The 24,646-nt window shown below is 46.1% G+C and overlaps 1 protein-coding gene across 6 annotated transcripts in view; it reads right to left on the reverse strand.

Annotated features, from left to right (window-relative positions):
• Positions 1-24,646, reverse strand: part of slc16a12b (solute carrier family 16 member 12b) — a 105,233-nt gene that overhangs the window by 14,008 nt on the left and 66,579 nt on the right. For 5 of the 6 annotated variants that reach the window (XM_055646561.1, XM_055646556.1, XM_055646557.1 and 2 more), the window contains exons 4-5: positions 19,113-19,256; positions 16,405-17,014 (exon numbers count right to left, since the gene is read on the reverse strand). In XM_055646561.1, coding sequence (XP_055502536.1) covers positions 16,405-17,014; positions 19,113-19,256 — 754 coding nt within the window. The remainder of the gene's footprint in view (positions 1-16,404; positions 17,015-19,112; positions 19,257-24,646) is intronic. The other variant, XM_055646560.1, reaches the window with a different exon arrangement.

Here is a 24,646-nt window from a genome sequence, read left to right on the forward strand (position 1 = left end):
CCACCCAGGCAGGGGAGAGACAGCCGCCTGAGCCGCATGGAGCGGCTCTTGGAGCAGGAGCTCCAGCGAGGTGCACCCCAGGAGGGGCGCCCTCGCAGAGGGGGTCAGGCACTCCCTCCACAGTGCTTTGTGCACTGTCCATTGCTTCCTCCTTTCCAGAGGATAGCTTTGGTGACCAGGACTGGGCTGGTCAAGAACAGGGGCAATGGCTGAAGATCTCGGGAGTATGCAAGGGGTGCAGGAACAGGAAGAGCAGCTAGGTGTGGTGTGTGGTGGAGAGCTACATGAAAACCCCATGTGCAGGAGGCGTTAAAATCCTGACGACAGCCATCACATCGTTTTTTCCTCATTCCATGGACAAATACGGAGATGACCACAACCTTCGTAAACAAGTCATAAGACCCCAGCCACTGAGCCAGACCCACTGCTCTGTGGCAAAAACCTCACAAAGCATATGAAGGACATGCAAGAGGTTTACAAAACTTTCGGCTCATGAGGGCAGGGCCGGGACGAGTAACCAAAAACAGTAATTCCTACGCATCAGCACCCCATCGCATGCATCAGTCAACGTCTATCATATCGGACTGATGAAAGCTCGGGGTCCGCATCTATCACCGAAAGTCTTATTTAGACCAGGGCCCAGAGCGGACTCCATGGAAAATGTGCCACCCCCCAACGTCACCGCCATGTTAGACGACGTGCAACACTCGTTGGACTGGCAGGAAACAGAAGAATACCCATAACCATGGAGGTAGGTGGGTCTGGTTCCTACCAGTATATAGAGAATACCAACACATGGGAGTCTATCACGAGTGATCAGTATATACTCAATGGCATTAGTGAATACAATTCATACTAGAAAAATTGCCACCAGGTCAACATTCACCCCAGAGGGTGTTTTTCCTCTCTCCGTTAAAGAAACAAGAGGGACAAGCTGAACTGGTGAGACTAATTACAAAGGGTGTCATGGGGAAACCTGAACCCTTGCAATTCGTATCAAATATATTCACTAAACCTTAAAAAGATGGCGGATGTCTCATCATCATTGGTTTAACTTCACTAAATACGTTTGTTAAGTATATACATTTCAAAATGGAACCGGATGTTACTGCCAAACAACTAAATTCCAAGGCAAGCATTCATCTTAAAGATGTTTACCATTTAGTACCATTCACAAGGATCATCGCAGATACCTGAAATTTAACTGGATGGGGCAGCTATAGCAGTTTAATGCGTTACCCAATGGGCTCACATAGCCCAAGAGTGTCACCCAGACACTAAAACCAGCTCTGGCAATATTCAGAAGACAAAAACATATTGTCATGGCATATCTTGATGATATCCTAAATGGTAGGCAAGACCATGAATTTGACTATGTTAGCTGTTCAGTTATCAAACAGTTATTCGAAACCCTGGGGTTGTCTTACATCCAGATAAATCTAAGTTTAAGCATCCGCAATCATGGACTTCATGGGCTTCACAATTAATTCGGTCTACGTGACTGTAACATTGCCAAGAGCCACATAGTTGAATTGGCACAATCGTACAACAATTTAATGGTCAACAAACTACCAACTACTCGACAAGTAACAGAGTAATTGGGATAATGGTAGCAGCATTTCCAGCTACATAATTCGGACCTTGGTACCAAAAACGACATACAGGTCATTATGGTCGTTTCATGAAGTTACCCACTGAAGTAATATCAGAACTACAGTGGTGGGCAAAAAACGTTTGACGTAGGTTCAGCCTATTATCATCACTAACCCTACGTCAGTTATCCAAACAGATGCCAGTGCTCAAGACTGGGGAGCACCTAACTCTATATCCAGCATAAGTAGTAGATGGACTAACCCAGAATCATCGTTACCACTTACACTGGGCATTAATTATCTAGAGATGTTTGGGTGATTTTTTATGGTTTAAAAGCATATACATAAATATGCATCACTTGCATGTACGGTTATAAATAGATAATACTACGGTGGTGGCCTACATTAACCATATGGGCGGCATAAAATCGGTATCATGCGACAAGTTGGTCAATACAATTTGGCAATGGTGTGTCCAAAGACATATTTGGCTATCAGTAACTTACCTACCAGGTAAGCTAAATACAGTGGCAGACACCAGATCACGTAAATTTAATGACAACATCGAATGGATGTTAGAACCCCAAAAATATATATTTTTCACAAAAATTATCTAGCAATATGGCACGCTAGATATCGATTTATTTGCATCTAGACTAAATCACCAGGTACCTATGTATGTCGCTTGGGAACCAGACCCTAAGGCAGCAGCGGTAGATGCGTTCGCGCTGGATTGGGGAAATTTTTCTTCTATTCATTTCCTCCCTTCTGCCTCATCAGTCGGGGGCTACGCACAGTACAAATGGACTCTGCTTCAGGTATTTTGATAGTACCCGACTGGCCTACAGGCCCTGGGGATTTGATCAGGCCCTGGGGATTTATTTACCTTCATATGCACTGGCACCTCCAGTATCTGTTTGACCACTGTACGGACCATCCTTAAGACATCCCCATTGATTGTCCCAAGTTAGAGTCATGGAGAGTTATACAGCATGAAAACAGACCCTTTGGCTCAACATGTCCCATCTGCACTAGTCCCACTTGTCTGTGTTTGGCCCATATCCTTCTAAACCTGTCCTATCCATGTACCTGTCTAATTGCTTCTTAAACGTTGTGATAGTCCCTGCCAAAAGGACCTACACCGGCAGCTTGTTCCATTGACCCATCAACCTTTGCAAGAAAAAGTTACCCAACAGATTTTGATGACATCTTTCCCCCTTCACCTTCAACCTGTCGATTCACCTACTCTGGTCAAGAGACTCTGTGCAGCCACTCAATCTATTACTCTCATGATCATATACACCTCTATAAGATCACCCCTCATCCTCCTGTGCTCCAGGGCATAGTCCCAGCCTGCTCAATCGCTCCCTATAGCTCAGACACCCGAGTCCTGGCAACATCCTTGTAAATCTTCTCTGCACCTTTTCCAATTTAACAACGTCTTTCCTATAACATGGTGCCCGGAACTGAACACAATATGTAGCCTCACCAATGTCTTCTATAACTGCAACATGACCTCCCAACTCTATACAAACATTCACGGTTTAATTATCCTACAGGATCTTCCCCACCCCCTGCAGCTCCACACATTAGGTGACAGTTTTGCTTTCCGATGAGCCTCATTCTCTCTCTGGTTACCCTCTTTCCCTTGATCTATTTGTAAAATCTCTTTTGATTCTCTTTAAGTTATCTCCTACCCCCTTTTTTTAATTTATACAGCATGGAAATAGGCCCTTCGGCCCTCTGGGTTCATGCCGACCTGCAATGATCTTTTCTCATTAGTTTTATATTATCTCACTCTTCGTGTCTACATTATTTGCAATTTACAGGAGCCAATGATCCTACAAACCCACACGTGTTTGAGATGTGAGATAAACCTGAGCACCTGGAGGAAACCCACAAGGTCACAGCTAGAAACTGGAAACTCCACACAAACAGCACTTGAGGTCAGGGTCGAACCCAGGTCTCTAAGAGGCAGCAGCTCTATTAACTGCGCCCCCGTGCCGCCCTCCTGATTGATTCTATAAGTGTGCTTCTCAGTTCCCTAAACTCCTGCAGAGATGTACTTGATCCCAGCTGCCTGTACCTTCCATCGCCTCCTTTTTCCTGAACTGATCATCAACTCTCTTGGCATCTTGACTTTCACTTCCAGCTGCCTTGCCCTCCACTCTAACAGGAACACGCATGCCTTCAACTCTCACCGTCACTCTTAAAAACACATCCCACTTTCCAGATGTGCCTTTGGCTGCAAACATCCTACTTCAAACAGCTTTAAGTTCCTGTCTGATACCTCAAAGTCAGCCCAATATTTCAACAAATATTCTAATGAGGGATGGACTTCCATGGCCCAGTTCCACAAATAGAGACTGATTTATAAAGTCAAACAAGACAAATAAAGCCCCTTTGGCCAACTCATCCATGCAGCCCAGGATGCCCCATCTAAGCTAGTACCATTTGCCTACATTTGGCCCATATCCCTCTAAACTGTTCCTACGCACGTACGTGTCTAAATTCCTTTTAAATGATGTTACAATACATGCCTCAACTACCGCTTCTAGCAGCTTGCCGGCCTCATGCCATTCCCAATTTCCTGAGAGTAGGCCAAGCTTTGCCCTCTCCCTTGGAGTACCCTCTACATATTGCCTGAGGAAACCTTTCTATACACACTAGACAAATTCCACCCTGTCCAAAACCTTAGTACTATGGCAGTCCGTTATATTGTGAAAACTAAAATCCCCTACTATGCCAACCCTATTAGATTTGCAGCTGTCTGCAATCTCATGGTACATTTACTAATTCCCATTGGCTATTTGGGAGCTTGCAGCAAGGTGATCATCCCCTTTTTATTTCCCATCTCCACCCATGTATCCTCACTGGATGAACCATCAGTAATGTCATCTTGGGCTATTGCCGTGACATCCTCCTTCATCATTAAAGCAACCCCCAGCTCTGTCTTGTGTGAAGCACCTGTACCCTGGAACATTAAACCACCAGTCTTGGGCCTCTCGTAACCAGGTTTTGTAATGGCTGTAACATCCCAGTCGCACGTACCTATCTATGCCCTGAAACCACCCTCCTTACCCATTGGGCCTCTCGCATTTGAAATAAACCAATACTCCTAAAATAGGCACCCAATGCTGGAGTATCTCAGTGGGCAAGCTGCATAGAAACGTAGAGTCATTGAGTTCAAACTGAGTCTGAAGAAGGATCTGAACCTCATCTATTCCTTTTCCCCAGAGATGTTGCCTGACTCGCTGAGTTACTCCAGCATTTTGTAGTTATCTTCAGTTTAAACTAACATCTACAGTTCCTTCCTAAACCAATAGACCTGCCTTGCTCGCTGCTATGCTGCTGCCTATCCTGCTTACTGAGCTTGTTGCCATCACATTCTGTACTGACATAGTCTCTCACCACTCTCCTTCCTGCATTTTAACCCACCCCCTGCCACTCTAGTATAAACCCTCCCATGTGGCACTCGTCAACCTACCTGCCAGTTTAGTTTAGTTTATAGTTTGGAAACATGCCCCTCAGCCCAATGAGTCCACATCCGCCATCATTTCTTACAGAAGCCAATTAACCAACAACCCTGCACATCTCTGGAATCTGGGTGGGATCCGGAGCACCCGGTGGAAACCCACATGGTCACGGCGAGAACGTACAAACTCTGTGACAGACAGCTCCCCTAGTGGGGATAGAACCTGGGTCTTGGTGCTGTGAGACAGCAACTCTACCGCTGAGCCACCATGCTACCCCAAGGATATTGTACCGGGATATTGGTTCTCCTCCACTTCTTGTGCACCCGCCCCTCTTTTATAAGTCACTTCTGCCCCAGAAGAGATCCCAATATTATAAAAATCTGCATCCCTACCACCTGCACTAACTCATCAGCCACAAATCACCCCGTCCTATCTTCCTATTCTTACTCTCATTAGCACGTGACTCCGGCAACAAACCAGACATTACGACACTCAAGGCCCTGTTTTTTAACCCTTGGCCTCGCTCCCTGTATATATTCTGCAGAACCTTATCCCTTTTCCCTCCAAGATCATTTGTGCCAATGTACACAATGGCTTCTGGCTGCTCACCCTCTCCCTTGATATTGTCTGCAACTGGTCTGAGAGGTCTTCAATCCTGGCTCAGGGAGGCAACATGTCATCCAGGAGTCTCTGTTGCTGCCGCACAATCTCTTGTCAGTCCTTCTAACTAACGAGTCTCCTATTGTTATGGCCCTGTCTGTCCTCACCCTTCCTGCAGTGCCAGAGTCAGGCCCATTGCCACAGACCTGACTACTGCTGCTCTCCCCTAATCTGCCATCCCTCCCCCTCCAACGGTACCGAGTGTTTACCTGTCCATAGAGTCATGGAGTCATACAGCATGGAAACAGGCCCGGGGGCAAATACTTCCCATGCCAATCAACATGACCCTTCATGGGACTCTAACTTAAGCTATTCATGTATATCTCAAAATGTTTCTGAAACGTGATCATAACTGCCTCACCTACCACTTCCGACAGCTTGTTCCATACACCCACCATCATTTGTGTTGGTTAGTTTCCTGGTAGATCTTTCCCCACTCACCTTGAACCAATGTCCTCTGGTTCTTGACTCTCCTACTCTGGGCAAATGTCTGTGCATTTACCCAATCTATTCCTCTTTGGATTGTGTACACCTCTATTAGATCCCCCCTCATCCTCCTGCGTTCCGAGGTATAAAGTCCTAGCCTGCTCAACCTCTCCATGCAGCTCAGGCCCGCGAGTCCTCGCAATATCCTCAAATGTTCTCTGCATCCCTTCCAGCTTGATAATTCCTATAACATGGAGACTAAAAGTGAACACAATACTCTACATCTGGCCTCACCAATGGCTTCTATGACTGTAACATGAACTCCCACCTTCTATACTCAATACTCTGGCTGATGAAGGCCAATGTGCTGAAAGCCTTTTTGATCACCTTTTCTACCTGTGAGGCCATTTTCAAGGAACCATGCACCTGTACTCCTAGACCCCTCTGCTCTACAACACTCCCCAGAGCCCTACCATTCACCGTGTGACTTGTTGTCAAGGTGAATGGCCATATGGGATTGCAGCACTCTCTGCCTACCCCCTTTCTCAGCGGTCACCCATCTACTTTCCGTCTATACTCTGGGCATGACCATAGTAGCTCTTATTTATGACCTTCACAGTTTTACAGGTGATCCGGATGTTGTCCAGCTGCTGCTCCAGTTCCTGAATGTGGTTCGTGAGAAGCTGCAGTCGGATACACCTCACATGGATGTGGTCCTCAGGGGCACTGGGAGAATCTCTGATGTCCCACATCCTCAGATCAGATCAGATCAGAATGCTTTATTGTCATTGCGTGTGTCACATACAACGAGATTACTGTGTCTCTCCATTTAAAACAACTTCAAACATTCACATACTTATACTTTTTACACTCCCTCCCTCCCCAAACCCACCCATGGATTCACATTTACATAAATTAACACTGTCCCCCCCCCCCCCCCCCTTCCCCATAACCCGCTCCCGAGACAGAGTTCAGTTCCAAGATTGCTGATGGGTAAAAGCTGTTCTTGAGTCTGGCAGTGCGTGACTTTAGCGACCTGTACCTTTTTCCTGAGAGCAGCAGTGTGAAAAGGTGGTGACAAGGATGTGTAATGTCTTTCACGATATTACAGGTCCTGCTGCGGCATCTGGAGTGGTAAATATCCTCCAGAGGGGGCGGGGGGGGTCCAATGATACCCTGGGCAGTTTTTATCACCCTCTGGAGAGCTGCTCTGTCAGCTGCTGAACAGTTCCCAAACCAGGCAGTTATGCAGTAAGTCAGTATGCTTTCTACCGAACAGCGGTAGAAAGACTCCAGCAGTTTAGCCGACAGATGGGCCTTCCTCAGTGTTCTGAGGAAGTAAAGTTTCTGTTGCGCTTTATTTACAACTACATGAGAGTTCACAGACCATTTAAGATCCTCATTGATGTTAATACCCAGAAATTTAAGACTAGGCACCCTCTCCGCCTCCTCGCCCCCTATCTCCAGTGGCCTGAGCTCCGCTCTATGTCGCCTGAAATCAGTGATGATCTCCTTTGTCATTTTAGTGTTCAGAGAGACATCGGTCAAATTTACACAGTCCAATGTCTTCAATAGGGTAGAGGTGAATCAGACAGTACCCTCGCTAAAGAAAGGACTGTTCAAAAGCCTGGTAACAAAGGGGAAGATGCTGTTTCTGAGTCTGGTGGCGCGTGGTTTCAAACTTCTGTACTTCTGCCGGATGGGAGCAGGGAGAAAGTGGAGTGACCAGGGTGCAACGTCCTTGATTATGTTGGTTGCTTTTCCAAGGCAGCACGGTATAAATGGAGTCAATGGTGGGAAGTCTGATCTGTGTGATGGACTGGGTTATATCGACAATCTGTCATTTCTTGCAAACTTTGGCAGAGCTATTCCCAAGCCCAGCTGTAATACAATCCAACTGTACGCTTTCTGGGTCCTGGCTCCTGGACTTTCTCACCGCCAGGTACCAGGAAGTCAAGATGGGAGGAAATACATCAAAGTCCCTCACCCTGAGCACAGGATCCCCCAGGGTTGCATCCTCAGACCCCTACTGTACTCCCTGTACTCCATGACAGTGTGACCAGGTTCAACTCCAACTCGATAATCAAGTTTGCTGATATCACTGTGGTGGTGGGCCTGATCTCCGATAACGATGAGAAGGCCTACCGGGAGGAGGTGGCTGATCTGGCACTCTGGTGTCAGGACAACAGCCTCATCTTGAATGTCAAATAAACTAAGGAGCTGATTGTGGACTTTAGGAGGGCACAACATCCGAGGACAGACACACCACTGAAGATAAATGGGGATACTGTAGATAGGGTGAGCTGCTTTTAATACCTGGGAGTCCACATCTCAGAGGATCTGACATTGACATCACACACTGCTGCACTGGTGAGTAAAGCAAGGCAGAGCCTTTACCACCTCAGGCAATTGAGGAATATCAGTGTCTCTGAGGATCCTACGGTGCTTCTACTTAGTGGCTGTGGAAAGCATCTTGTCCGGAAACATCACAATCTTGTTTGGGAATTGCTTTGCCCAGGACAAGAAGGCTCTGCAGAGAGTAGTGCGTTCGGCTGAACGCACTATGGGAACTACACTCACCCCCCTGCAGGAACTATACATCAGAAGGTGCAGATCCAGAGCCAACAAGATCATGGGGGACCCCTTCCACCCCAGTAGCAGACTATTCTAGTTGCTACTGTCAGGCAAATGCCTCCGTTGCCATGCTGTGAAAACAGAGAGGATGAGAAGGAGTTTCTTCCCACAGGTCATTAGGATTGTAAACTCCTATCTCACCAGGGCCTAACTTACTGCACCAATTTACTGTTGTGTTGTGTCTTTTTTAAATTGCTGTTTTTCTTTTTTTTCTTCCACAAATATGTAATTACTGATTTTATTTCGAACTACGTGGAAGAGTCCGCCAGCCCGCATGCATGTCAATCCGTCGATGCATGACGCGGGAAGTGGAGCAGTTCGAAACTGTTCCGACAGGTAACAGGAAAATATTTCTTTACAGGAACGGGCCGCTGCTCGGAAAACAAGGGTAGCGGGCCCGGAGAAACTGGCACAGCTTGTGCAGCTGCTGCTGTGGAGGCGGGATAAAAATATCTATGGCCGGCGCGGCCATCAGAGCTCAAAGCTATGGAGCCGCAGGAGCTCCCATGCTAAAAATGGCAATGGCCGGTGCGACCGTGGTAGCTAAACGCCATGGACGTCCCGTGGGAGCTGGCGTTTAAATCTAGCAGCTATCGGCTAAGGACTGGACAGCGACCGTTATACTGGCTCTGTACAGAGAGGATTGCTCCGTGCACCAGAGGCATTAACAGGCGGCTTCAGCCAAATGCCCGTGGCAGGTTGCAGTATTTCTCGCACTCTGTTGAGGAGAGTATCGGAGAAAGGTGACTCTGATTATGTCGCCAGCTCGACCGGATCATATGGGGGCCAGATGCCTGGGGCAGCAGCACCTGGTTCAGGGTTGCACTCTATTTCCTCCCCTGTAATACTCCGTTGAGGCTCCAGAAGGGAGCAAGGACTCGGAGTCACTAGCAGGCGTAAACCTGTCTGGTAAGTACAATAAATAAATGAATGAGGCCAAGTCTGGACAAGAGGATTCTGTCCCCACATCTATGGCAGATGTGATTGGCTGTTGGTCTCAATTGGAACATCTGATGGAACAGATGGTGGCACAAAATATGCTCCGTGTTACGGAGGCATGCACAGGCAGTTCAAGCCATATGCCTGTGGCAACACCTGGTTCAGGGTTGCAATATTCCTCCCACTCGGATGAGGGAGTGTCGGAGATCAGTATGGAGCTGACTCTGAATATGTGGATGTGCCTGAGACCCATGCTTTAATGCATGATATGCGAGAGACGCATAAGGAAAAGCTGCCTGCTCTTGCCTCTAAATTTGCTGTTCCCTCGGGGACGGGCAAGCCACTACAAGAGGAGTTGGCCAGCAGCATCAGCTACCTAACATCACACTAGCTGAAGGAAGATGTTATGCTGGAAATGGCTGGAAGATATCACAGTCTGGGAAATTACAAAACTTTGGATGTTCCCATAGTCAATGCAACCATTTGGGAAAACATCGGGAGCAGAACGAGGTCCAGAGAATGAAATTACAGCAGATCCTGAGGCTATTGTCAGCAGGTATTACGGCCTTTGCTAGGTCAGTGGATGGGGTTCAGCTGTTCGAAGCACAGCAGGATGCGATGGCACTGTTGTGCAATACTAATTTCGAGATTAACTGCTTCCGCAAAGATGGCATTAAGCCAGAATTAAACCCCAAATTTGCCCAATTTTGTAGTAATGGCAGACGTGACCTGTCCAGTGAGTCCTGCTGAGGCTCCATAGGAACAGCTGGCCAAAGGAGCAGCCTGTCTAACCAGGCTGGGGATAAACTGGTAGTGTGGCCTGCACAATAAAGCTCCAGCAAGGCCTGTAGGTTGAAGAAGTAGTCTGTCCCATTCGGCTCAGGAATGCTGGCAGGCGTGCCTTGCACAGCAATATCACTTTTGAGCTCTGGAAACGAGTTGTAGGCAAGCGAGGGGCTGAAGATGTGGTCAGACCGGGTCTGCAAATGGAATTTCGCTGAAGCTCCAACCAGCAGGTCGACCCGGATTCACAGACGCTGGCAGGTAAGGTCTCTTTATTAACCTCCGTAAAACTATGAAATGGAGCAGTCTGTTGGCCCAGGTTTGGATTTACTGGCAGCATGGGCTGTATAGTATATTTTAACTGTCTCTGGAGTAGACAGGTTGATGCAGAAACATTGGCAGGGTGCCTTGCATAGTAACCTATGTAAATTCCAAGTAGGAAATGCTTGGTTACCCTGGTTCAACTGGCTGGCCAATTGGGTCATATTGACCAGGGAAGCACTGCCTCAACATCTGTGATTGAGGTTATCAGGCTGCTCAGTAGAGTGCAGTAGTTGAATTCTCCCTCAACACATGATTAAATTTCTGCTCAGTTGGTTGAGTTGCCAGTTCGTTGAAAACATCTTTGCCATCCTCTCTGGGATATGTAACTACTAACAGGAAGCCAGTCTGGCATATAGTATTTTATCTGACCTGCAGGTTCATGTTGTGAATCAAAAATGTATATATAATTATCTGTAGGCTCTTACTACCAGTATTCCTGGTTGAGTGGCTGGTCATAGAGATTGTGTTGCGCACATTGGCAACTAAGACAGGTGGTTTCAGTCAGAGGACTGCAAAGCAATTCCTGGTTCAGGCTCGCATTAGGCTAATTTCCACTCTGAGGAAGAACGCTGAGGATTCGTGGTGACTCTAATAGTCAAGAGTTGACATGGAACTCGTATTCCCACATCAAGTGGATACGGTGTTTCAGCTCGAGTCATAAGGTTCTGATTATATGTTATCAGCGAATTGAATGAATAACTAGATAATCCATCCTCTGTGGCAAAATAAGCCAAAAAATTTCCGACCGTATGGTCAATAGAGCAACGGTGGTTCCAAGTGGAATCAGTGACATCTTGCAGAGGATGAGTAGTCTGCCCAAGAACAAAAGGGGTATATTTCTGATATTTCTCAAGATTGTAGGAACATGGAGCATGCCTAATCAGTTTAGGATTTGGCTAATCTGATCATGTGTGTGGTTACACACAGAGAGTGGTGAATCTCTGGAACTCTCTGCCACAGAGGGTAGTTGAGGCCAGTTCATTGGCTATATTTAAGAGGGAGTTAGATGTGGCCCTTGTGGCTAAGGGGATCAGGGGGTATGGAGAGAAGGCAGGTACTGGATACTGAGTTGGATGATCAGCCATGATCATATTGAATGGCGGTGCAGGCTCGAAGGGCCGAATGGCCTACTCCTGCACCTAATTTCTATGTTTCTATGTTTCTATGTTACCCAGTTTGAGATGGATGATTGGCTTTCAGCAATTTAGATGATTCAGAGAATCGATCTTGAAGGTGCATACTTTGCCATATCTATACACAAGAGGCACAGATATATTTGGTGTTTTCTCGGGCAGCTAGCTCTCCACAATTGTATGGGAAGATTGTGAACAAGATATGTGAGTTCATTTTAAACGGAAGAAACAATTTGTGTTCCTTTCAGTTTGGGCTTAGAGAAGCGATTATGTGATGGTACAATTGACACTGCTTGTGCTTTTTTGCATTCTTTATAATTCCATAAGTGGGACAATAAATGATTGGCTATTCACCCGCTGTTCTCTAACGTTATGTAAGGTGTTTTTTATATGACTGCTCTAAAAGCCTACAGTCATCATAGTCTGCGATGTATATCAGTAAATTATTATGCAGATATTCATCTACTGTATTCCTAATGGGAGCAGTATCTTTAAGTTGATTATGCTTTTAGCAACTGATTTCAGCACAAAGAACACAGTCTTTAATCTCTGGCTCGGTGTCTGGGTCATAACTGACATTAGGGTAGCTTATTATGGGAATGATCTCATAAGCAAAACGGGCATAATTGCATACATTTGGAGTTGACAGCATACCCACCAGAGCGGAGATTGGGGGTGTTATTATGTATACAGGTACACTGAGCTTGCAAGTACCTATGATATGAAAGATAGTTTCTTCATTGTTATTTAATAGTCTCTCAAGAGATTGCTGATGGCTCTTTGGCAGCCAATAGAATGGATATTACTATTTCATCATACACCAAGAGGCTTACATAGTGCCTGTTTAGAAGTTATAAAATTTGGTTGAATATGTCTGGATATTTACAGATAGAATTCTGAACAGTGTTGCATGAATTATTGTCTAACTCAAAGTCAATTGGGACTATGGTCCGGTTAAGATCAATGGCCATGTATACAAGTTAGCATCATGGTATTAATAACCCATATTTTCTACCATTTATGGTTTATCTGTTTAAGTGTTTCACACACAGATTGGGTTACTGCATGAAACCACAGAGCTTTGAAGTCTTCATGTAGTCACTCACGTGAGTTCAAAATAAAATAGAAAGATTAAACGAGAACTTACCGCTTGAAGTTTGATCTTTATTTTATGAGAAGTTGAAGTGAGGGAATACGTGCCATCCACTCCTAACCCTGATTCTCATAAAAGATCATCCGGTAACTCTAGTCTCGTTAGTTTTTCTATAGTTTGCCACTGGTCCGTGGTTTCATACAGTTGACCTGAAGATTGACGCGCATGCGGCTTGTGGGCTCTTCCACATATTCCCTCACTTCAACTTCTCATAAAATAAAGATAAAACTTCAAACGGTAAGTTCTTGTTTAATTTTTCTGTTCTGTTCCATTCTGATTTGTAGTTTTTTTGCACAATCTGCAAGCATTGCCACTTTTCATTTCACTGCACATCTCGTATGCGTATGTGATGAATAAGCTTGACTTGACTTGACTATGGTGCATCTGTAGACGATTGTAAGAGTCATTAGAGACATTAGAGACATTTCCACAGTCTCCTCAGGAAGAACACGTGTTGGTCTGCCTTCTTGGCTTGCATCAATGTAGTTGGTTCAAGACAGATCATTGGTAATATTCACGCCAAGGAACTTGAATCTCTCAATCATTTCCACCATTGATGCTGATTGGGACATATATCCCACCATGCTTCCTGTAGTCAATACTACCTCCTTTGTCTTGCTGACATTGAGGGAGAGCTTATTGTCTTGACACCAGAGTACTCTGCACTCTGAGGACACAGTAATATCCCACAATATTTTGTCTGTTACAATTAGCCGACGAATTAGAGACCGCATTGCAGTTGACATTTTAGAATTCTAAAGACACGGTAGTGCCAAAATATCAGCTGTTAACAATCTTCACTTCCTAATCCCCGAGATGATGTGCAACTTTTAGATTGCGTTAAAGTATCGCACTATTTCATCAAAAATCCAGATAAACATTTGTTATATTTCACTTGAAAATTAGTTTAAAATATTTAAACACTCACCAGAATAGTTAACATTTTCTGCCATAAAATTCTTGAATAAAATGAAAATTGGAAGTGGGTTGCCATATTGTCATTTTGTCTGCAGGGGGAGCTCTCAGCATTTCTATCAAGTCGGTAACAATGTGGATCAACTCAACTCCCTCGCATTTGTTCTATTCTGTACCAGTGTACAATTGTACCAGTCTGCCAAAAAATACTAGAAAGATCAGTCCTGATTAAAATTGCCATTTATTATTAACTTTTTCTCTCTTTGCAGATGCATTTCTGAATATTATTTAATATATTAGCTAACTTTGCTTGCACTAAAATCCCATTGAACATTCGCAGATTAATTAATTTTCACTGAAGAAAATATTCTTCTCTAATTATTATCATAACAGATTTGCAATACATTTTGAAAATCATAGGGGTAAAGAGTTGTTACTTTGTAATGGGATGAGAATAAATTCAGAAACCTAGCATTCATGGATTTATGAATTTTGTTGATTTTCATATTTTCTGGTCTGCTGAATGTTATTGCTCTTTTAAAATAAAAATCTTGCAAAACTGGAACTGATATAGAAAGAGAAATAATACTTGATGGCAATTAGAAAATGTATTTATTCAACATTCTGAATAAGGACATGAGACAAAGGAGCTAGTAATTGACATCAGGAAGTTTACCCCAGCTTGCATTGAAGGTGTCGAAGTAGAGATGGTTGAAAACTTCAAGTTCCTAGGAGTCAATATCCTCCACAACTTCTCCTGGACCACCCACATTGAAGCATCCAAGAACACACAGCAACACATCTACTTCCTTAGAAGGGTGTTTGTCATATCCAATACAACTCTCACCAACTGCTACAGATGCACCACAGAAAGCATTTTATCGGGATGCATCACAGCTTGGTTTGGGAACAGCTCCATCCAAGACCACAAGAAATTGCAGCGAATTGTGGACACAGCCCAGACCATCACACAAACCAATCTCCCTTCCATTTACTCCATTTAAACCTCACACTGCCTCGGCAAGGCCAGCAACATAATCAAGGACGAGTCACACCCTGGCCACTCCCTCCTCTCCCCACTCCCATCAGGCAAAAGGTATAGAAGTGTGAAAATGCACACCTCCAGATTTCTTCCCAGGAACTGTTATCAAGCAACTGAACCATCCTACCACAACTAGAGAGCAGCCATGAACTACTATTAACCAATTGGAGACCCTCAGACTATCATCAGGCTTTGCTGGCTTTACCTTACATTAAACGTTATTCCCTTATCATGTATCTGTACACTGTAAATGGCTCGATTGTAATCGTGTATTGTCTTTCTGTTGACTGGTTAGCACGCAACAAAAGCTGTTCACTGCACCTCAGTACACGTGACAATAAACTAAACTGAGCCGATGTGATTGAAGAACATGCATCGAATGTTATGAATCTCCAATTCAAGGGTCAGATCCATCCAATTATCTGTGCTACAAACTGACAAAGTCGATTGATGAAGTTGTAGTCTTTCCATTTATCAGATGGCTGAGCTCAAGAAAACCAGTTTTCTGTCATATTGTGCATTGTGTTCTTGATGTTGACTTTTATAAAATGGTGATGCAGCCATATCAGTCTTTGTAACATATGGCTGATTCACTAAGTAAATGGTCTTTGGTGAAGCACTGAGATGAATTTTTAAAAACCTAGTCTTAAAATGTATACTTGCTGGATATAGACTTCCATTGAAAATGAAAAGAGTATTCTGATATGAAGATAGAATTAGTAAAGCCAAATATCAAAATGGTTAGCAGTTAAACAAAGAAATATTATACGATTTAAAAAAGATGGATAAAATTGAGGAATGTAAATAAGTGTTTGATATGATCAATGTCAAGTGTGATGTGAATGTTGATTACACAGTGTGACAGTCTGAAGAAGGGTCTCGATCTGAAACATCACCCATTCCTCTCTCCAGAGATGCTGCCTGTCCCGTTGAGTTACTCCAGCATTTTGTGTCTATCTTCAATGTAAACCAGTTCCTTCCTACACTGCATTTTTAAATTATCTTGAATGTAGCAGAACTTGCCAAAGGGATCCATAGAAGCAGCATCAAAAATCACCGACACTTATTGATAGAAAGTCCCAGAACAGGAGAAGTTTGGACAACAACATTTAGTTTTAAGGACTGCTTAAAAGGAAAAAAGTTGCTATATCAATGCAATTTGAGCAGAAAATCCAGTTTGTTAATGGGTCTCATGGAGAGAATCCCAACTTCCTGTATCACTGACCATGACATTGCTGCCTCTAATGCTGCAAATCATCCGACAGCCTTCAAGTCTCCTCAATCTCACACAGACTATCAAAGAAATATTTGAGTTTTTTATCCTTACCTTCTATCTGTCAGCCAGCCAAATGAGATGTTTCCAACAATGTCCACAATGCCAAGGATTGACATTAAGAAGGCAGCTTGTTGCTGGCTGACCCCAGCACTCACTGCGTATGGTACGAGATGCACAAACGGAGTACTGCAGCCATAGGCCATGAACAGCAGAGATAGGGCAAATACAAGGAAGTCTGGTGTCAGGAGGAAAGCATATTCTTTATGGGATGGGCAGCAGTTGCACAGTTGCTTTTTATCTTTTTTTTTTTCGAAGGATGTTGGATCCACAGAATGAAAGGACAGTTGAGGATCTTCATGCGACACTTCGTAGTTACATTCCTCAGCTGCATTTCCAACGGTAGAACTAGATAGATCTTCAGCAAGTACAAGGGGTCGTAGTAAAGCACCACAGACACAAATATTGGCGACAAGGCCTCCGAGGATGAGCAATGCCCCACGCCAAGTGTATTCTTCAATTAGCAGCTGAACCACTGGGGCTAAAATGAAAGTCCCAATTCCACTCCCTGACATGGCCAATCCGTATGCCATGGCTTTCTTGTTGCTGAAGTATTTTCCCACAATAGCAATAGCAGGAGAATAAGCTAAAGCATATCCACAACCTGCAACAAAGAATACAATTTTTAAATCATGTTTAGGTTGCACACAGTCTCTTGCCCAAAGTAGGTGAATCGAGGACCAGGGGACATGGGTCTAAGATGAAGGGGAAACAATTTAATAGGAATCTGAGAGGTCACTTTTTCTTGCAAAGTGTGGTGGGTGTATGGAACAAGCTGCCAGGGGATAAACACAAAATGCTGGAATAACTGCTGGAATGATTTCCTGCAATTCCCTAATCAGCCCATGTCCATCTAATTACCTGTATATCCTACCCCTGAGGATCTAGGGATACAACTAGGTAATTCCCTGAAAATGAGACACAGGTATACAGGAGGGTATTTCACAAGCATGCCTGCATTGAGTAGAGGAGTTGGGATGTCATGCTACAACAGGAATAACACACTTGAGTACTCTGAACAGCTATGATTATCCAGCTATAGAAAATATATAATTCAATTAGAAAGGATGCAGGAAAGAGTCACAAAGATGTTACTGAAATCAGAGCAATTGAGTTATAAAGCTGGATCTTTGGGCTGGAGCCTAGGATTTCATACAGGTATCTGAGGGGTGATCTCGTACAGGTACATAAATACATGAGGGGCATAGATAACGTACATGGTCACAGTCTTTTTCCCCATTATAGTGGAGTCCAAAACAAGAGGGGAACACAGAGTGCTGGATGTAATGCAGCGAGTCAGGCAGCATCTGTGTGGGGGGGTGAGGAGGCTGGAACGCATTGCCAGGGGTGGTGGTGAAGGCAGGTATGATAGTGGCATTTAAAAGGCTTTGGTATTAGTGCATGGAAGTGCAGGGAAAAGAGGGATATGGGTCATGTGCAGGCAGATGAGATCAGTTCTTTTTTTTTTAATTATTAAATTTTATTCAATTATGAAAAAATATTTACACCACAGTAAAACAAGCCAGAACCCACCACCATAATCCAATACAAACATATATCCATAATAAACTACTGTACAACTGTGTAACAATCCTTAATGAGGATACATTCAACACCCTGCGGAGCCCAGCAGTCCCGGAACTCCCCCAGGGTGCCCGTGGATAGGGCGTAGTCCCATTCGAACCCCACCCAGGCAGGGAAGTCACCCTGGAAAAGGGGCAGGCAGCCGGCTCGGGCAGAGCCCTCTTCCACCTGGCGCCGTGACTCGCGGATGGCCAGCTTGGCCAGGCCTAGGAGCAACCCAACCAGGACATCATCAGCCCTACCCTCTCCCCTATGCCCAGGGTGTCCAAAGATGAGGACGGTGGGTGAAAAATGCAGCCAGAAGGCAAGGAGCAGCCCCTTTTGGTATTGAAACAGTGGCTGCAGCCTCACGCACTCCATGTACACGTGGTACACAGACTCTTCCACAGATGAGATCAGCTCAGCAGGGCAACATGTTCAGCACAAACATAGTGGGCCAAAGGGCCAATTCCTGTGCTGCACAGCTCTGTACTCTATGTTTGATCATTCTTTGACACAGAGGACAATGGGTATATGGTACAAGATGCCAGAGGAAACTAGCAGGCGTACAATTACAATTATAATGTTTAACAAACATTTTGACAGGTACGTGGATTGGAAAGATTTCGAGAGATTTGCTAAATGCAGACGAGCACAGGTGGACAACTTGATTGGTTGAACAAGTTGGACCAAAGGGTCTGTTTCTCCGTGACTCTAATTACTTTTGCCTAATATAAGGAATTGGGCCAGGCCAGTGAGTGAATTCTACCATGCTTGCTCGGCAATGTAAAATTCAAATGCTAAATTAATGGGCGCACGGCATTGAAGCTGGTTCTGCATTGCTAGTGACAACAGTTCCACTCTAACCTTTGTGACAGGTTTGCAAGTTCTACCTGTGAGCACGTGGGGTTCTCCTGGGCATTCCAGGTTCCTCCCACATCTCAAAAAAAGGTCGGAGAGGCAAGAAAAGTACTGTAAACCATTCCAAGTGTGGACTGAGTTCTGATGAAGGATTTCTGAACTGAATTGTGCTGGATTTCTCTTTCCACAGATGTGCTCTTCCCGCTGAGTATATATTTTTCAGATTTTCAGCATCAGCCTGTTTTAATTTCTAATCATAACATAGTTGGGGCTCTTACCAGTCAGGACTCCCAGTGAAAGGTACAGATACTCCAGACACGTGGCGAATGAACTGAGGACAAGGCCACCAGCAGCCAAGAGTCCTCCAAGAATCACTGCCACTCTGGTAGAATAATGGTTACTAATAATACTCCCAACAGGAGCTAAAGAGAACAAAGACACAAAGGCAGTGAAAATAATGCATTGTTGGTGAAAGTCCATGCTACATTTCCACTCTGCAAAAGCATAAAAACCATGAAACCATCATTCTCCATCAGTCTTGGAAACAATGCTGAAGGTAATATGATCAATGTCATCATTCCTTTGGTTCTTATATTCCCAATAATTCTACTCATCGACCTGTTATCAGGGATGTATTCAATTATCAAAACCTCATGGGGTGGGGGGGGGGGGGGGGGGGGGAGGGGTGTGTGTATGGGGGAGGGGTGTGTGTGTGGGGGGAGGGGTGTGTGTGTGTGTGGGGGGGGGTGTGTGTGTGTGGGGGAGGGGGCTGTGTGTGGGGGGGAGGGGTGTGTGTGGGGGAGGGGGCTGTGTGTGGGGGAGGGGGTGTGTGTGTGGGGGTGGGGTTTGTGTGTGTGGGGTCGGAGGGGTGTGTGTGTGGGGGGAGAGGTGTGTGTGTGGGGGAGGGGGTGTGTGTGGGGGGGAGAGGGGTGTGTGTGGGGGGGGAGGGGTGTGTGTGTGGGGGAGGGGTGTGTGTGTGGGGGAGGAGGGGTGTGTGTGTGGGGGAGGGGTGTGTGTGGGGGGGGGGGGTGTGTGGGGGAGAGGGGTGTGTGTGGGGGAGGGGACTGTGTGTGGGGGGGGGGGGTGTGTGGGGGGGGGGGGGGGGGGAGGGGTGTGGGGGGTGTGTGTGGGGGAGGGGGGTGTGTGTGGGGGGAGGGGTGTGTGTGGTGTGTGGGGGGGGGGTGTGTATGTGGGGGGGGTGTGTGTGTGTGGGGGAGGGGTGTGTGTGTGGGGGAGGGGTGTGTGTGTGTGGGGGAGAGGGGTGTGTGTGTGGGGGAGAGGGGTGTGTGTGTGTGGGGGGGGGGTGTGTGTGGGGGGGGGGGTGTGTGTGGGGTGGGGGGGGGGGAGGTGTGTGGGGGGGGGGGGGGGGGGTGTGGGGTCGGTGGGGGGTGGGGGGGGGGGTGGGGGGGGGTGTGGGGGGGTGGGGGGGGGGGGTGGGGGCTGTGTGTGGGAGGGGGGGGGCGTGGGGGGGAGGGGGGCTGTGTGTGGGGTAGGGGGGGTGTGCGGGAGGTACCTGGATGTGGCGTAAAGGGCGGGAAGCCGAAGCAAAGATGTGGAAGCCAAATAACCAATCGAAACAAAGCTGAAACGCCGACTAACCAAAAGGGCGGGACGCCGAAACGCCAACTCACCGAACGGCTGCGTCGCCGACAAGCCAAAGGACTGACTGCCGCTCAACCGAAAAGTCAAATAAGGGACATGACGTCGCCGGGGGGCAGGACTTGTCAGCGATTGGTCCAGGTCCCCGCGTCCATCACATCACTGGCCGGTGGAGACGGGGAGGCTGAGGGTCATTTTCCCACACAAGCCGTAGGTGACTGGGCACTCTGAACCGAGCACCAAGTTGTAAGCGGCCGATGGAGCGCATCCCTCGGGACAGCCCCCACTCTCCCACGGCCACGACCGCCCTCCGCCTCGTCTCCCCCATGCGGGCGCACTGTGACGGCCGCACTGTGATGGGCTGTGGGTTGGCAGCGCCGGCTGGAGCAGAGGTGTGGAACAGGCTGGTCCCTCCGTCCACCCAGAGTTACTGACCACGATGCACCACCATCGGACCCCAACACTGACACCAGGGTGAGTTTCCCCCTCCGCCGACTCCCGACCCCCTGACACCCACACCGGAGATTCACCTCCACCCCAGCCATGGGGACAGATGGCTCGGGGCAGAGTAAATCGCTTTTAAAACATGGGGGGACACACAAATTCCCTGGCGGGCCGATGACAAGTGTGCATGACAACAAACAATTTTATCTCCTCCTAACCCCCCCCCCCCATCCCGACAACAAGAAGCAGGTTTTATTTATTACCGTCTGGTTGCCTGCATATTGCATACAAAAAGCTCCCACGCACAAAACACCAGATAATCTGTAAACTGTTTTGACCCACGATAGACACAGAAAGCTGGAGCAACTCAGTGGAACAGGCAGCATCTCTGGTGAGAAGGAATGGGTGACGTTTCGGGTCGAGACCATTCTTCAGACCTGAAGACCAGAAACACCACCCATTCCTTCTCTCCAGAGATGCTGCCTGTCCCGCTGAGTTTCTCCAGCATTTTCAGTCTATCTTTGGTGGGACAGTTGTCTCATTTCATCGGCTTCATGTATTGCGCACATGGATGAGACGCTTTACATGTCGCTTGCATCTCTTCAACCAAGTGTGTTCTTAATTAAATCTCACATCTTTGCGAGGGAGGGATGGAATGGATGTGGCCACGGGCTAAAGCAAAGGCATAGTTAGGACAGGAAAATAATCCCACCACTTAATTAACCAGGTTCCCGATGTAAGAATTATTTATACATATAACATTTTTGATTTTAAATCAATGTAACTAATTTTTGATTTTTAATGCCGAGTTATAACCCCATAGTCGGAGGAGATAAAATTGTTTGTTGTCATGGCCACTTGTCATCGGCCCACTAGGGAATTCGTGTGTATCCCCATGGTTCATTGTATACACCACTACAATGATGATAAAGTGATCAATAAATAAATAAAAGACATCCAAATGTACATCCAAAACACATCCACCCCAGCCCGGCGCCTAGTCAGAGATGTCGCCGATGTCACCAAATGGAAATACTACTGGAGCTGAGGGACGCTCTGGACGGCCTTGTCTCCAACCAGACACAATTTTCGGAGAGACCAGAAGCGGCCCCGCCCGGCCCAACCCAGCGCAGAGTCAGAGATGTCGCCAGACAGATAACGGAGACTCTGATCCCGGCCGAGGAGAACGTCCAGCGACCAGCGCTCGCTGTGAGTCCTCAGCGCACCGTCAGCTGCAGCCCCTTCCCCTCTGGTCCCCTCTCCCTGGCTCCTGCCCCCTTCCCCAAGATACCTCCCTCTGCCCCGTTTTCTCCGAGTTCATTCCCCCCCGCCTCACACCCCCCCCCAGGAGAAAAGACCAATCCATGTGGCGCCGACTGCCAGGAGAGGAGATCGATCTGCGCACGCGCGATTTTTAAACTAAAGACAATAGGTGCAGGAGTAGGCCATTCGGCCCTGCGAGCCAGCACCGCCATTCATTGTGATCATGACTGATCATCCCCAATCAGTATCCCATTACTGCCTTCTCCACATATCCCCTGATTCCGCCATCTTTAAGACCCCTATCCAGCTCTCTCTTCAAAGTATCCAGAGAACCTGCCACCGCCCTCTGAGGCAGAGAATTCCACAGACTCACAAATCTCTGTGAGAAAAAGTGTTTCCTCATCTCCGTTCTAAATAGCTTACCCCTTATTCTTAAACTTTGGCCCCTGGTTCTGGACTCCTCCAACATTGGGAACATGTTTCCTGCCTCTAGCATGTCCAAACCCTTAATAATCTCATATGTTTCAATAAGGTGCCCTCTCATCCTTCTAAACTCCAGAGTACACAAACCCAGCCGCTCCATTCTCTCAGCAGATGACAGTCCCGCCATCCCGGGAATTAACCTTGTAAACCGACGATGCACTCCCTCAATAGCAAGAATGTCCTTCCTCAAATTAGGGGACCAAAACTACATACAATACTCCAGGTGTGGTCTCACTAGGGCCCTATACAAATGCAGAAGGACCTCTTTGCTCCTATACTCAACTCCTCTTGTTAGAAAGGCTTTCTTCACTGCCTGCTGTACCTACATGCTTACTTTCATTGACTGATGAACAAGGACCCCAGATCCCATTGTACTTCCCCTTTTCCCAACTTGACACCATTTAGATAGTAATCTACCTTCCTGTTTTTGCTACCAAAGTGGATAACCTCACATTTATCCACATTAAACTGCATGTGCCATGCATCTGCATACTCCCCCAACCTGTCCAAGTCACCCTGCATTCTCATAGCATCCTCCTCACAGTTCACACTGCCACCCAGCATTGTGTCATCTGCAAATTTGCTAATGTTACTTTGAAGCCTTTCATCTAAATCATTGATGTATATTGTAAATAGCTGAGCCTTGCGGTACCCCACTAGTCACTGCCTGACATTCTGAAAGGGACCCGTTAATCCCTACTCTTTGTTTCCTGTCTGCCAACCAATTTTCTATCCATGTCATCACTCTACCCCCAATACCATGTGTACTAATTTTGCCCACTAATCTCCTATGTGGGACCTTATCAAATCCTTTCTGAAAAATCCAAGTACACTACATCCATTGGCTCTCCCTTGTCCATTTTCCTAGTTAATTCCTCAAAAAATTCCAGAAGATTAGTCAAGCATGATTTCCCCTTCGTAAATCCATGCTGACTCGGACCGATCCTGTTACTGCTATCCAAATATCCCGCTATTTCATCATTTATTATCGACTCCAGCATCTTCCCCACCACCGATGTCAGGTGAACTGGTCTATAGTTCCCTGTTTTCTCTCTCCTGCCTTTCTTAAAAAGTGGGATAACATTAGCTACCCTCCAATTCACAGGAACTGATCCTGAATCTATAGAGCATTGGAAAATGATCACCAATGCGTCCACCATTTCTAGAGCCACATCCCTAGGATGCAGACCATCATGCCCTGGGGATTTATCAGCCCATCAGTCTACCCAACACCATTTCCTACCTAATGTGGATTTCCTTCAGTTCCTCCGTCACCCCAGATCCTCTGGCCACTAGTATATCAGGAAGATTGTTTGTGTCCTCCTTAGTAAACCTCGCTAACTTGTACAGTAGACCCCCGATCGGAACAAAACTTGGTGCACTTGCAGCAGAGGAGAATTGTGAGTGAGCTGGTGAAAAATCGTAGCGCTATCGCGTACCGCTTTTGCACAAATAGAAAGACCGCGCAAACCGGAAGATAACAAGATCAGAGTTTTAGTTATGTATAGATAACGGGGAAAAGGGTAACCAGAGAGAGAGCAGGACCCCTCGGGTATCGAAGCTGTCCACTCTGTGTGGAGCCACATGAGATGGGTAAAGTTCTCAATGAGTATTTCTTCACTGTCTTTACCGAGCAGAAAGACAGGACAAAAGAACTTGGGGCAGTCACTGGTAATGTCTTGAGAGCAGTCAGTGTTACAGTCGAAGAGGTGCTGAAGGTAAACAAATCTCCAGGGCCTGATCAGATATATCCTTTTTTTTAAAATATTTTATTTTATAAGAAGTACAATCATATGGCACCAAAGTGCCTAATATATATTTTCATAATACATTTTATGTACAGCTTCTTATTTTTTTTGTTATAATAAAGAAAGATGAGAATAAGAAAAATAAATTAGATAGTAAAGGATAGAAAGACGTGAGATATATAGTGTGGGAAGAAAAAGAAAAAAGACGAATGAGTGAAGAAAGTTGAGTAAAAGAAAATAGAAAAAAGAGAATAAGACATAAAGAAAAAAAAAAG

This window comes from Leucoraja erinacea, chromosome 15, assembly GCF_028641065.1.
Source record: "Leucoraja erinacea ecotype New England chromosome 15, Leri_hhj_1, whole genome shotgun sequence".
NCBI lineage: Eukaryota > Metazoa > Chordata > Chondrichthyes > Rajiformes > Rajidae > Leucoraja > Leucoraja erinaceus.